We start from the raw sequence: 13,930 nt of genomic DNA, 5'->3' as shown, positions 1-13,930 counted from the left end.
TGAGCTTACCAATCACAAAGGTGTGGATTTGCGTGGTTTTGTCAATGACCACTGTCTGCCGAAGACTTAATGAACAGCAATACAGGGACTACCTGCAAGATGCAAACCATTGGTTAGCTGGAAAAATAGAATGGCCAGGTTTAGTTTGCCGAGTACTTAAAAGAGCAACCAGTTTTGGAGAAAGGTCTTGTGGACAGATGAGACGATGATTAACTTATATCAGAGTGATGGCAAGAGCAAAATATGGAGGAGAGAAGGAACTGCTCAAGATCCAAAGCATACCACCTCATCTGTGAAACACGGTGGCGGTGGTGTTATGGCCTGGGCATGTATGGCTGCTGAAGGTACTGGCTCACTTATCTTCATTGATGATACAACTGCTGATGGTAGTAGCATAATGAATTCTGAAGTGTATAAACACATCCTATCTACTCAAGTTCAAACAAATGCCTCAAAACACATTGGCCAACAGTTCATTCTAATGCAAGACAATGATCCCAAACATACTGCTAAAGCAACAAAGGAGTTTTTCGAAGCTAAAAAATGGTCAATCGTTGCGTGGCCAAGTCAATCACCCGATCTGAACCCAATTGAGAATGCCTTTTATATGCTGAAGAGAAAACTGAAGGGGACTTGCCCCCAAAACGAGCATAAGCTAAAGATGGCTGCAATACAGGCCTGGCAGAGCATCATCAGAGAAGACACCCAGCAACTCGTGGTGATGTCCATGAATCGCAGACTTCAAACAGTTATTGCATGCAAAGGATATGCAACATACTAAACATGATTATTTTTAAAAATATGGTGCCCTGAAATGGGGGGACTATGTATAAACACAGCTTTAATCTCTATATGGCGAAACCAAAATGTATAAAAATGGCCTTTATTAAAATTTGACAATGTGCACTTTAACCATGTGTGATTTTTTTTTCCAATTACAATTCTGAAATTGTGGAGTACAAAGGCAAATAAATAAATAATGCGTCTTCGTTCCAAACACTGCAGATATAGTAGACAGTCAGAACCTAATTTCCAGGATAGAAATATCAAATACAAGATGACATATCCTTAAGGTGAGAGGGACAACAATTAAAGGAGATGCACAGGATATGTGTTTTATGCAGACGGTGGTGAGCCTGGAATGTGCTGCTGAGGGTGATGGGGAGGCACAGTAATATTGGAGACTCTTTTAGATGGGCAAATAGATATACAGGCAGTTGCAGGATATGGATTATATGCAGGCAGATAAGAGTTGGTCTTGGTATCATGTTCGGTACAGGCATTGTGAGCCAAAGGGACTGTTCTCATGCTGTGCTGTTCTATGTCATCTTGATACTATAAAATTACAGATTAAAGTGAGGTCTTGGGTCTATAGAATATAATTTCAATGAGTAGGAAGTTCCTGGTTGAATTTTATTCCTTGTATAACATTAAAAATTCTATTCACTTTTATAATAATAATAATAATAATATATTTTATTGTCATTGCACATCAGTGCAATGAAATTTGGTATGCAGCTTCCAACCGATGTCAATAAATAAATAAATAAACTGTGCGCCGTGACCATCTGAGGCAGACAGTCCAGATGTGATGGGGGGCACTCAGCAGGGCCGGTTCAGAGTCACTATAGCTCTGGGAATGAAGCTGTTTCTGAGTCTGGAGGTTCGGGCGTAGAAGGCCTTGTAACGTCTGCCGGAGGGAAGTAGTTCGAACAGTCCGTTACAAGGGTGTGAGGAGTCTTTATGGATGCTGACGGCCTTCCTGAGGCACCGTGTGTGGTAGATGCCCTCCAAGGCTGGTAGCTGTGTCCCAATAATCCTCTGCGCTCTGGACGACGCGCTGAAGAGCTCTCCTCTCCGCCTCCGTGCAGCTGAGATACCACGCAGAGATGCCATACGTTAATATGCTCTCTGTGGTGCAGCGGTAGAAGGTTGTCAGCAGCTGTTGGGGCAGACCAGTCTTTTTTAATGTCCTCAGGAAGAACAGTCGTTGCTGTGCCTTCTTGACCAGCGCAGCGGTGTTGGTGGACCATGTGAGGTCCTCTGAAATGTGAGTGCCCAGAAACTTAAAGCTGGACACTCTCTCCACACTGTCCCCGTAGATGGAGATTGGGGCGTATTCTCCATTATGTGACCTCCTGAAGTCAATAATCAGCTCCTTGGTCTTGGAGGTGTTTAGTGACAAGTTGTTACGTGCGCACCAGTCCGCCAGGTTCTGCACCTCCGCTCTGTATTTTGTTTCATCACCGTCGGTGATCAGCCCAATCACTGTTGTGTCGTCTGCAAACTTCACGATGGTGTTGGTGTCGAATGCAGGAACACAGTCGTGAGTGAAGAGGGAGTAGAGCATGGGGCTTAGTACACAGCCCTGTGGTGTGCCGGTGCTCAGGGTGATAGTGGAGGACAGGTGCGGGCCCAGTCTCACTGCCTGCGGTCGCTCCGTCAGAAAATTCAGGATCCAATCGCATATCGGCGAGCTGAGGCCTAGCTGGTGGAGTTTGGTGGTGAGCTTAGTGGGGATGACCGTATTGAATGCAGAGCTATAGTCAATGAAGAGCATCCTTACGTACGTGCCCTGTCTGTCCAGGTGAGTCAGGACAGTGTGAAGAGCCAGAGAGATGGCATCCTCTGTTGATCTATTTGCCCTGTATGCAAATTGATGAGAGTCCAGTGAGGCAGGGATGCTGGATTTGATGTGGGAGAGGACCAGCCTTTCGAAACACTTCATTGGGATTGGAGTTAGGGCAACCGGGCGGTAGTCGTTCAGGTTGGTGACTTTGGACTTTTTCGGCACCGGCACTATGGTGGCTGTTTTCAGGCACTTGGGGACCGTTGCCAGAGATAGAGATAGATTGAAGATTCTCGTGAATCCCTCCGCCAGCTGTACAGCACAGTCCTTCAGTACCCTTCCCTGGACTCCATCCGGGCCTGCAGCCTTGCGTGGATTGATCCTACGAAGAACGCACTGTACCTCCTGAGTGCTCAGTGTTAAGGCCTGTCCCTCCGCCATGGCCGGGGTTATTCCACTCCTGGTGCTGTTGCCAGTTTTGAAGCGGGCAAAGAAGGTGTTTAGTTCATTGGTCAGTGTGATGTCACCGTGGGGGCAGGCGGGGCTGCTCGTGTAGTCAGTGATGTCCCTGACACCCTGCCACATGCTTCTGGTGTCCGCGGTATTGAAGTGGTCTTCAACCCTTTGCCTGTGGATGTCTTTGGCCTTTTTTATACCTTTGTTAAGTTTCGACCTGGCCGCACTGTAGGCAGAAGTGTCCCTGGATTTAAAGGCATTGTTGCATGCCCTTAGCAGATCCTGAACCTCCTTGTTCATCCAGGGTTTCCGGTTTGGGAACATCTTTATTTGCTTGTCCACTGTGACAGTCTCCACATAGCAGTTGATGTAGGAGAGCACAGTGGATGTGTACTCCTCCAAGTCTACCTCTGTACCACTGGTTGCCTGTTGTGCAAACAGGTCCCAGTCGGTGTGATTAAAGCAGTCCTGGAGTTGTAGGGTGGGGTGGCGTCCTCGGGCCATATTTTGACCATCCTTATTGCAAGTTTGGTCTTGCGGATGAGGGGTTTGTATGCAGGCAATAGAAACAGTGAGAGGTGAGAGATTATGTTGCTGTCTGTGGGAGCTGCATTCGTATATTACAAGTGTGTCAACATAAACACACAAGGGAGTGTGGAACTATACTCCTTGATACAGTGCCAAATGTTTCAGTTCAGGAAAACAGCATGCTTGTACATTCATCTTTTGCCAGTTGCACCACCCTCTCTTCTGCTTTCAGCAGGGATCTTTTCTGCGATTTCCTCGTCTGTTCTCCTTACTTGACACTTGTCCCCCACAACAATCCAGGGTCCCAAACCACATTTCCTGGTGAGGCAGAAGTAAACGTGCACCGCCTCCATCCTTGTCTTCTGCATTTGGTGCTCGCGATGTGGCTTCCTCTACTTTGGTGGGACCAAATGTCGACAAGACATCGCTTTACGGAACATCTGTGCTCCGCCTGCAACATCCACCTGGAGCTTCTGGTTGCATGTCATTTAATCCGACCTTCCCGTTCCCACACAGACTTCTCCACTGACATAGTGAAGTGAAGCACATACTTGAAGTACAAATCCTGGTATTCCACTTGGCTTGAACATGGAATTTACCAGTTTCAGGTTGCCAAGTCCCCTTATGTTCTTTTCCCACTCAACATCCTTTTCATTGAAGCCTTAAATTCTTTCATTTCCATCCTCATATCTTCCATCTATGGTTCCTGCTTAAACATCTATCAAAAGATCCAAATCTTCTAGTTTTCCAGTCCCCATGTCACTTTTACACATACGCCCTTGCAAAATCCTGGTATTCTTGGCCAAAGTATTTTCCCATATAATCTTTCAGTGAACAAGTCCAGCTAGTTCTTTTCCCTTTTATATTCAAAAGTCTTGTCCCCCATGTCCTTTTTTCATTTATATCTTCCCATGCCTTAAATTCTTCTTGCAGCTCCATCTTTCCTATCTTCCATTTTCTATCTGGTTCCATCTAGTCAAGTCAAGTCACATTTATTTATATAGCACACTTAAAAAACTCTCGTTGGCCAAAGTGCTTTAAATTTGTTATAAGAATAGTGTGAACAAACAAACTACATACATCTATCTAACTTCTATCTATCTATCTTTATATATATAAAACTCAAATCAGTCCACCTGCCGCCGTACGGCGTCCGCCGCATTTCTTCCTTTGACGCTCCGCAACTCCAAAACCGGACGCAGGATCGCCGACGTATTTTCCATTTCGGTAGAGATTTTGCTTTTCTTTCTAAGTATCCGCTCCTCGTTACATTTCGTCGTGTTTAAGTACGCTTTTTTAATCAAATCCTACCCCCCCCCACCACCTCAATATTTCAAAAAGAAACTGGATTTTCATCCACACAAGCAGCTCCCTGTGAACGTTCCATCGTGTGATGTCACAATGCCCAATGCTCAAATACATTGTTGCCATAGAGAACGCTCAGTGATTATTCAAATTCTTCACTAACTGTCATTTCTGATTTGCTTGTGAAGTGAAAAGTCCTGAATTGCATTTGTCTGATGCAGGAAGATTGTTCCCGATGTTGGGGAAGTCCAGGACAAGCGGGACACAGTTTAAGGATAAAGGGGAAATCCTTTAGTTCTGAGATGAGGGAAACGTTTTTCACGCAGATAGTGGTGAGTCTCTGGAACTCTCTGCCACAGAAGGTAGTTGAGGCCAGTTCATTGGCTATATTTAAGAGGGAGTTAGATGTGGCCCTTGTGGCTAAGGGGATCAGGGGGTATGGAGAGAAGGCAGGTACGGGATACTGAGTTGGATGATCAGCCGTGATCATATTGAATGGCGGTGCAGGCTCGAAGGGCCGAATGGCCTACTCCTGCACTTAATTTCTATGTTTCTATGTGTCCCGCTCCTCACCCCTCTCCCTCTGCCACCCATCTCTCTCCCCCACCCCCCTTCCCTCTCTACCACCACCCCCTACCTTCTCTCCCCCCACACCCTTCCCCTATCCCTCTGTCCCTCTTCCATCACTCCCGCTACCCCTCTCCTCCTCCCTCCCCACTCTTTCCCCTCTTTTTCCCCCCCACCCCTCTCCCCATCCCACCCTGCTCTCCCTCCCTCCCCATCCCCCCTCCCCCAAAGCTCTCTCCCCATCCCTCACCCCCTACCCCGCTCTCCTTTCACTCCCAAATCTATCCCGTTTCCTCCTCCTCCCTCCCCTCTTCTCACCCCCCCCGCAAATGCCATTGGGGAAACAGACCATAGAGGGAGTACAGAGAAGTTCGCCAGACTGATTCCTGGGATGTCAGGACTTTCAAATGAAGAAAGACTGGATAGACTCGGCTTGTACTCGCTAGAATTTAGAAGATTGAGGGGGGATCTTATAGAAACGTACAAAATTCTTAAGGGGTTGGACAGGCTAGATGCAGGAAGATTGTTCCAGATGTTGGGGAAGTCCAGAAGAGGGGGTCACAGTTTAAGGATAAGGGGGAAATCCTTTATGACCGAGATGAGAAAAAATTTGAGTGTGATGCTGCATCCCCTACTCCCCCCTCCCCCCGCAAACGCTGTTGGGGAAACAGACCCAAATGGTCTGCACTTGGTCTAGTATATCTATAAAACTCTGGGGCTATCCGTCCGGCTGCCGTCCGGATCCCTTTCTGCCTATTGATTCGTGCCCGATACTCGCAGATGTCCAATTGGAATGGCCGATGCTCGCAGATGTCCAATCGGAATGGATCCATTTGCATGTACGGCTGCCGGCTGCATTTCTTCCTTTGATTCATTGCCACGCCCAATCCAGACGCTCATTCTCCGAGATCTTTTCCATTTCGGTAGAGATTTCGCTTTTCTTTCTAAGTACCCGCTCCTCATTACATTTCGTCGTGTTGAAGTACACGTTTTTAATCAAAACCTTCTCCCCCACCCCCAAGTATTTCAAAAATAAACTGGCTTCTCCATTTACATGTCAGCTTCCAACACACTTCGAAACAAAGTTGCAAGACAGGAACACTCTGAACTTTTCACTGCTGCAGCAGGCAGGGAAGATGCCATTGCATTTTTTTTTAAATCCACTGCTGAGGGAGGCAGGGCAGTGCTGGAATCTTACTTTTGAGAACGGCTTCAGTTCCATTGGAGGAGACGGGTGCATGGTGGAATATTGGGTTGGGGGATCACACCATTGGGGGAGCAGACCCAACGGGTCTGCACTTGGTCTAGTATATATATAAAACTGTGTGGCTGCCGGCTGGCTGTGTGTGTTTCTGCCTGAGTTGTGGCTGCCAGCCTTTGATTCGTCGCTACGCCAACACCCGACCCAGAAACGCCCTGATTTTTTTCCATTTTGGTAGAGATTTCACTTTTCATTAAATGTTGTCATGTTTATGTACACTTTTTTAAATAAAATCCTTCTCCCCCCCCACACTCACTCATTTTGTCGCCTCCATAACGGCTGCTGGCGCCCGCATCTCCCCTCAAAGACGCCATTTAAAAACAGCCGCACTGCTGATTCCAGAGCCGCTTAAGTTGGAGGACCACATCACCCGTTGGGGCTACGGGTAGGGAACGGCTGCATTGGGGGAGCAGATCTGCACTTGTTCTAGTATAATATTAAAACTCTGTGGCTGCTGGCTTGCTGCTGGCTGGCTGTGTTTCTGCCTGACTTGTGGTTGCAGCCTGTGGGTGCCTGCCTTTGATTAGTTGCTACGCCAACACCCGACCCACAAACGCCCAGAATTTTTCCATTTCGCTAGATATTTCACTTTTCATTCCAAGTGTCCACTCCTGATTAAGTTTTGTCATGTTTATGTACACATTTTTAATCAAATCCTCTCCCTCTCCCAATATTTCAAAAAACACTGCTTCTCACTCACAGAAACAGCTCCAGACCCAGCCCCTGGTGAATGTTGTCGCCTCCTGCTGGCCAGCGACCATAACGGCTGCTGGCGCCCGCATCTCGCCTCAAAGACGCCATTTAAAAACAGCCGCACTGCTGAGTCTTGAACGGCTTGGGTTGGAAGACCACGTCTCCCGTGGAGGCTACGGGTAGGGAAAGGCTGCGTTGGGGGAGCAGACCCAACGGGTCTGCACTTGGTCTAGTATATACATATAGCCCTCGCTCAGTGGACTTCAGGAAAGGCTTGGGAATATAGATAAGTTTTTAGTCTTGACTTAAAGGAGTCGATGGAGGGGGCAGTTCTGATGAGAAGGGGGATGCTGTTCCAGTCTAGGAGCTGCAACCGCAAAGGCGCGGTCGCCCCTAAGCTTATGCCTAGGCCGCGGGATATTCAGCAACCCCAAGTCGGCCGATCTGAGGGACCTGGAGGTGGAGTGGTGGGTGAGAAGAATTTTAATGTAGGAGTGGGCAAGCCCATTGAGGGCTTTGTAGACATAGAGGAGGGTCTTGAAATGTATACGGAACTGCACAGGGAGCCAGTGGAGAGAGGCCAGGCTTGGGGTGATGCGGTCCCTTTTTCGGGTGCCCGTCAGGAGTCTCGCTGCGGCGTTTTGGACCAGTTGCAGGCGGGACAGGGAAGATTGGCTGTTGCCAGTGTAAAGAGAGTTGCAGTAATCTAAGCGGGAGGAGATAAATGTGTGGATGATCTTTTCGAGGTCATCAAAGTGGAGGAATTGTTTTATTTTAGCTATCGTTCGAAGCTGGAATAAGCTAGCTTTTACCACGGCATTGACTTGTCAAATTTCAGTGCTGAGTCAAATATCACGCCAAGGTTTTTGACATGAGGTTTGAGTAGTGGGTAAGGCTTCCAAGGCTGCCTGCTATCATTTTAATTGAATCCGAGGGGCTGAGAAGGATGACCACAGACTTACTCTCATTTAGTTGGAGGAAGTTCTGGGCCTTCCAGCACTTTATATCCTCGAGGCAGCGGGCAAGGTTAAGCAGATTTGATTGGTTTTTGGGCTTCAGGGGGAGATAGTTGTGTATTGTCTGCGTCTAGCCATCATCCATTCCTTACCTAGTTCTACTTACTACCTTCTAGTCCAGTGGTTCTTAACCTGGGGGTCGTGACCCCATGGGGGTCATGAAGGGGTTGTAAATAACATCAATTTGTTGAGCCCATTTTTAGAAACCTAGCAAGGTACATACCATACACAGTATTTTGTTTGCGTATATGCGTACGTATACACAGGGCCCAAGAGGAGGGGGTGCAGGGGGTACATCGTACCTGGGCCCGGAGTCCATAAGGGGGGCCCGGGAGCTGAAGGAGGGGGGCTGGGAATTTCCTGAAATCTCAGAAAATGTTTGCATATATTTTGTGAAGACTAGCATTAACATTTTGTGTGAACCTACATAGTTTTATATATCGTAATTCATAGAAATTGTGATCCATAATAATGCGGGGATTTTAACTGGCGGGTGTGTGGTTGGGTTGGTTAACCTGATTAAAAGAGGGGGAAAGGGAAGACTCATCATTACTGATGGATCTTCCCTGTAGGGGGGGGGGGGGGGAGCACTAGGACCCAACAGAGTCATCATCGCTGGAACTGGTGGGTCTTTCTTGGAGGAGGAGGGAGAGGAGGAGGGGGGCACTAGGACCCAACAGAGTTATCGCTACAGATGGGTCTTTCTTGGAGGAAGAGGGGGGCACTAGGATCCAGCAGTCATCACTACTGATGGGTCTTCTCTGTAGGAGGAGGAGGAGGAGGGGGGCACTAGGACCCAACAGAGTTATCGCTACTGGAGGGTCTTTCTTGGAGGAGGAGGAGGAGGAGGGGGGCACTAGGACCCAGCAGAGTCATCACTACTCATGGGTCTTCCCTGTAGGAGGGGGGGTGCATTCATACCCAGCAGTCAGACCATGTGCTGTCTGCATGGTGGAGGTTGTGTGCCTGGTGCTGCGCCTGCAATTCTGGTGAGATCTGGCCCGCTGGTGGCCGGTGGAGAGGCGAGGGTCGGCGGAGTCGCTGGTGGAGGCTGTGGGGAGCTGGAGTAGAGGTGAGGTACGGGCAGCAGCATCGGTGGCTTTCTGAAGACAGTGAAGGCTGGCGACAGTGGCTGCGGTGGCTCCGCCCTGGGAGGTGGAGAGAGTCGGCAGCTGCGGCTGGTTTAAATTACTCATTGATTTTAATTATAATTGTCGGTAATGAGGAATGGTTCCAGTACATATGTTTCTAGAGAGAGCTGCACTCAGAGCCGATAAGAAAAAAGAGAAGCAGCATGGAAATAGTTGGCCCACCATGTCCATGTAGATCCCAATTGACGAAAATCCTACACTAATCCCATTTTCTATTTTCCTCAAATTTCCATCAACCACTCCCATATTCTACAGCGTGATTACTTTACAGTGGCCGATTATCCTAACAACTTGCGTTTCAGTTGTAGTTGGACTCAGCCCCTCAAATGTACATCTCTGTTGGGAGCAAAGATCCTATAGCTCCGCTTTGGTTGGGAGTGCGTGGTTACATTTATTCTAGTAGATTTGTCAGAGATTATACAATTTTCACAATCTTCACCCCATCAAAATTGGAGACAGTTATTTGTCCAAGGCAGGACATGTAATTAATTAAAATAATTTATGACATTTTTAAAGGTGCTGTATATACACAAACTGTTATTTCACTGGTCTAACTTTATTGCCATTTACCAAGATCAAACTGAAATTTAAAAAAATGAATTTGAATAGGGTGATTTCACGAAAGGTCACTGGAGCGTAGATCCTGACCCACGTGACCGAAAATTTAAACTGGAGTACACTTGGTACATCCGGTACATGTTAGTGAATGGGAAAACACGCACTTTCACACCCGTTAAAAACATCGAAAACGGCCAGTTTTTGAGCTGCAATTTACTGTGCCAGTCGGGGTGACCGTGAGGCACAGCTACCTAAATTTACAGTCCAAACAAAAGATAGAAACTAAGATAAATTCAAGACGGAGCTGAAGGTGCAAAACCAGCGGAAGTGCTTAGCGGCCATTTGTCGTGGAGATTTAAAGATCCAAAATATCGGGAATTATCGCGTTTGCTTGCTGCATTTCATCAAAAGTAAGGCATTATTGTCCTTTTTATCTTTATTCATTTGTTATATGAAAAGTTTTAAAAGTGAAAAATCCGTCGTAAACTATCAATGCGTTTTGAAATAAATTTTCCTCAGATGCAAGCCCTCAGAATGGGATAATCATCAGCTGTTAGTTGGACAAAATTAGGACATTTTATTATTTGCCAAAATCACAATCACCCAAATAAATAAATAAATAAATAGTTTGGGAGATTGTGCAGGCTTTAAACAAGAAACATTGAGAAATATATTTTGGCAAATAATAAAATGTCCTAATTTTGTCCAATGAACAGCTGACAATTATCCCATTCCTTAGCTTGCATCTGAGTAAAATTTATTTCAAAACGCATTGATAGTTTACGATTATTTAAATGGTAAATGTAGCTTCAGAAGCGTTTTCATTTTGCATGTTAAAACCCACCTGAGTACCATGGGCGATTTTGCAATTTTACTGACGGATTTTTCACTTTTAAAACTTTTCATATAACAAATGAATAAAGATAAAAAAGTCGATAATGCCTTACTTTTGATGAAATGCAGCGAGCAAATGCGATAATTCCCGATATTTTGGATCTTTAAATCTCCATGACAAATGGCCGCTAAGCACTTCCGCTGGTTTTGCACCCTCTGTCTTGAATTTACCTTAGTTTCTATCCTTTTTTTGCTCTGTAAATTTAGGTAGCTGTGCCTCACGGTCACCCCGACTGGCACAGTAAATTGCAGCTCAAAAACTGCCGTTTTCTATGTTTTTAACGGGTGTGAAAGTGCGGGTTTTCCCATTCACTAACATGTACCGGAGGTACCAAGTGTACTCCAGTTTAAATTTTCGGTCACGTGGGTCAGGATCTACGCTCCAGTGACCTTTCGTGAAATCACCCTATACAGTGATTGATATTTCTCCTCCCACTCAGTTTCGTCCCATTTGTGCATTAACTAGATTGTAATAAAGAGCTTGTTTGGCCAAAAGTTGCTGGTGTGTTCCTTCCTCTGCAATTTGTCCATTATGAAACACAGCTATTTTGTTGGCATTTTGGACAGTAGACAAACGATGAGCTATCACAATGCAGGTACGGCCCTCTCTTGCTTTGTCCAGTGCTTCTTGAACAATCTGTTGAAAATGTATGAAGTGAAAACAAACATGAGAACAGTTCACATTGATAGAATTAATTTAAGTCTTAAAATATGACTAAATTAATCACTTTGGAATTAGATTAGAATTGAATCAAGTGTGAAATGTACATCATAACCTAGTTTCTGATGATAAAAATGATAAATAATGTTGATAGAGATGATAAAAACAGCTGTTTAAATTTCAGCAAGTTCAGGAATTCAACAAATATGTACTCAAACTTGAGCGATGCTGGGCACCATATCTGCCAATGCACTCCAATGGGAAACAATCTTAGAATGTAAGGTGATAGAAAACAATAAAATATTTGTCATAAAAAACTTTAACATTTCAAAACTTCATAACTTATCATAAATTAACCTTGCTTGTTATTGTTGCCATTACATCATTCACTGTCCTCTACAGCAACTCTCTGAAACCCCTTTTTCACGGGGCGACTTGACGCAAGAGTTAACCAGAGTTGAACATCGTGGGAACCTCTTGCGATAACCGTACGGCATTCGTGGACCACCGTGGCGCTAACGACAGGTACTCATGTAACTTGGTGACTCGGGAGAAAATTCAAACAAGCTTGAATTTCTCCAAGATTGACTTGTACACTTGTGGTTGAACATTGCAACATTATATGCACGTAGTGGCCAGTGCGATATCCGTACTGACTCTGGCGTGTAATGTGGGAACTCCTGCGAACGGTGAACCCGGAAGCTGGACAGAGGGGACAGAAGGCGAGTAAAAATTGTCTTCTGTGGGATTGAATTTAAAAAATAAAGATTTGCATCCGCATATGGACATCAACTTATTCATGAGTTATGTTAACGAGATTCAAGAAAATAACTATAATCTTTAAAAGGGACTTTATTGAAAGGTCCCGCATTTTTATGGTCGGTGAGAAATTTTTCACATGTACTTCTTTGAGAGATACAGCTCGGAGTCCTCGCCGACCAGCGATCGATGCCTTTCCGAAGCAGGGTCCGGAACGCTACCAATCAATGTTCTCCAGAGACCCGTGTAAAGGAGTGAACTGCACATGCTGGTTTAAAACGAAGACAGACACAAAAAGCTGGAGTAACTCAGCGAGTCAAGCAGCATCTCTGGAGAAAAATAAGTGGTGTTTCTGGATGAGACACATCTTCAGACTCAATTCCGATTAGGATGTCTGAAGAAGGGTTCCGATTCGAATCGCTACCTATTCTTTTTTTCCAGAGATGCTGCCTGACACGCTGACTTACTCCAGCTTTTTATGTTTTTCTTCCCAGATCTGACTTACCTGCTGAGTTACACCACCATTTTGTGTCTGTGTTCACTATGAACATTGAATTATTTAATTTTAGGTAACTTATACTCTCTCTCTCTCCCCCGCCCACCCCCTCCTGCCCCCCCCCCCTCCCCCATGCAGTAATTATTGGTTAACCAGTCCAAGGTTTGCAACGCTGGTTCCCTCTTGGGATCACACTATCCCTAGCCAACAATTGGCCTATCAGGGAACCAAATATAGACATAAAGTGCTGGAATGATTCAGTGGGTCAGGCAGCATCTCTGGAGGAAAGGGTTAGGCGACATTTCGGGTCGGGACCCTTCTTCAAAATGCCCTGCTGAGGTCATCTGTTGTTGGCCCTGATGTGTCCCGGTCTTTTCTTGCTTCCAGTTCCCCCCTACAATCATCCCGAAGAAGGGTCCCAACCAAAAATGGAATCTATTCCTTTTCTCCAGAGATGCTGCTTGGCCCGCTGAGTTACTCCAGCATTTTGTGTCTAACTTGCTGATTCAGACAGTTTTTGATTTACTCTGAAACACTCGTTGGAAATTTAAACATGGGCGCAACTAACATCGTCTTACTACCGTGGGAACTCTTTAACTCAGCGGGAAGGCAGCAGTTAATTGTTGCTCCCTTCAGTTTCCCAGGGGGGTCGGGACGGGACTGGAGTTGGGAGGGAAAGGTGGGGGAGTCGAGGGACAGGAGGGGGAGACAGATGGGGGTGTCTTCATTTACTGGCGGCGGGTGTCTGTCACTGAAACAGGCAGGTGAGATTTCACATCCACTTGTGTGTGCCTCTCTCTCTCTCCCTCCCTCCTTCTCACACAGGCTGAGAGATTCTGCCTCAGTAACTGTGCCCACTCCATCTGTGTCTCCCACATACACAGTCAAACTCTGCTTTGTGTGTGCATATAGCAATTCAACCAAGGGAGGATATTTATAGTGTGTGAAAAAAAAAGTGACATCATTTGTGCCACGTGATGATTTAATTACACTTACAATGTCATTCAAGATTTAAC

The 13,930-nt window shown here is 45.9% G+C and overlaps 1 protein-coding gene across 2 annotated transcripts in view; it reads right to left on the bottom strand.

The window, feature by feature from the left end:
* Window positions 1–11,398: 11,398 nt before the first annotated feature.
* LOC129709333 (ATP-dependent translocase ABCB1-like) overlaps window positions 11,399–13,930 on the bottom strand; it is a 162,435-nt gene continuing 159,903 nt past the window's right edge. For both annotated transcript variants that reach the window (XM_055655616.1, XM_055655625.1), the window contains one exon: window positions 11,399–11,635. In XM_055655616.1, the coding sequence (XP_055511591.1) occupies window positions 11,435–11,635 (201 nt within the window). In that variant the 3' untranslated portion in view covers window positions 11,399–11,434. The remainder of the gene's footprint in view (window positions 11,636–13,930) is intronic.

The sequence above is a fragment of the Leucoraja erinacea genome, chromosome 2, assembly GCF_028641065.1.
Source record: "Leucoraja erinacea ecotype New England chromosome 2, Leri_hhj_1, whole genome shotgun sequence".
NCBI classification, from domain to species: Eukaryota; Metazoa; Chordata; class Chondrichthyes; order Rajiformes; family Rajidae; genus Leucoraja; species Leucoraja erinaceus.
This window is presented reverse-complemented; position numbering and strand designations above follow the sequence as displayed.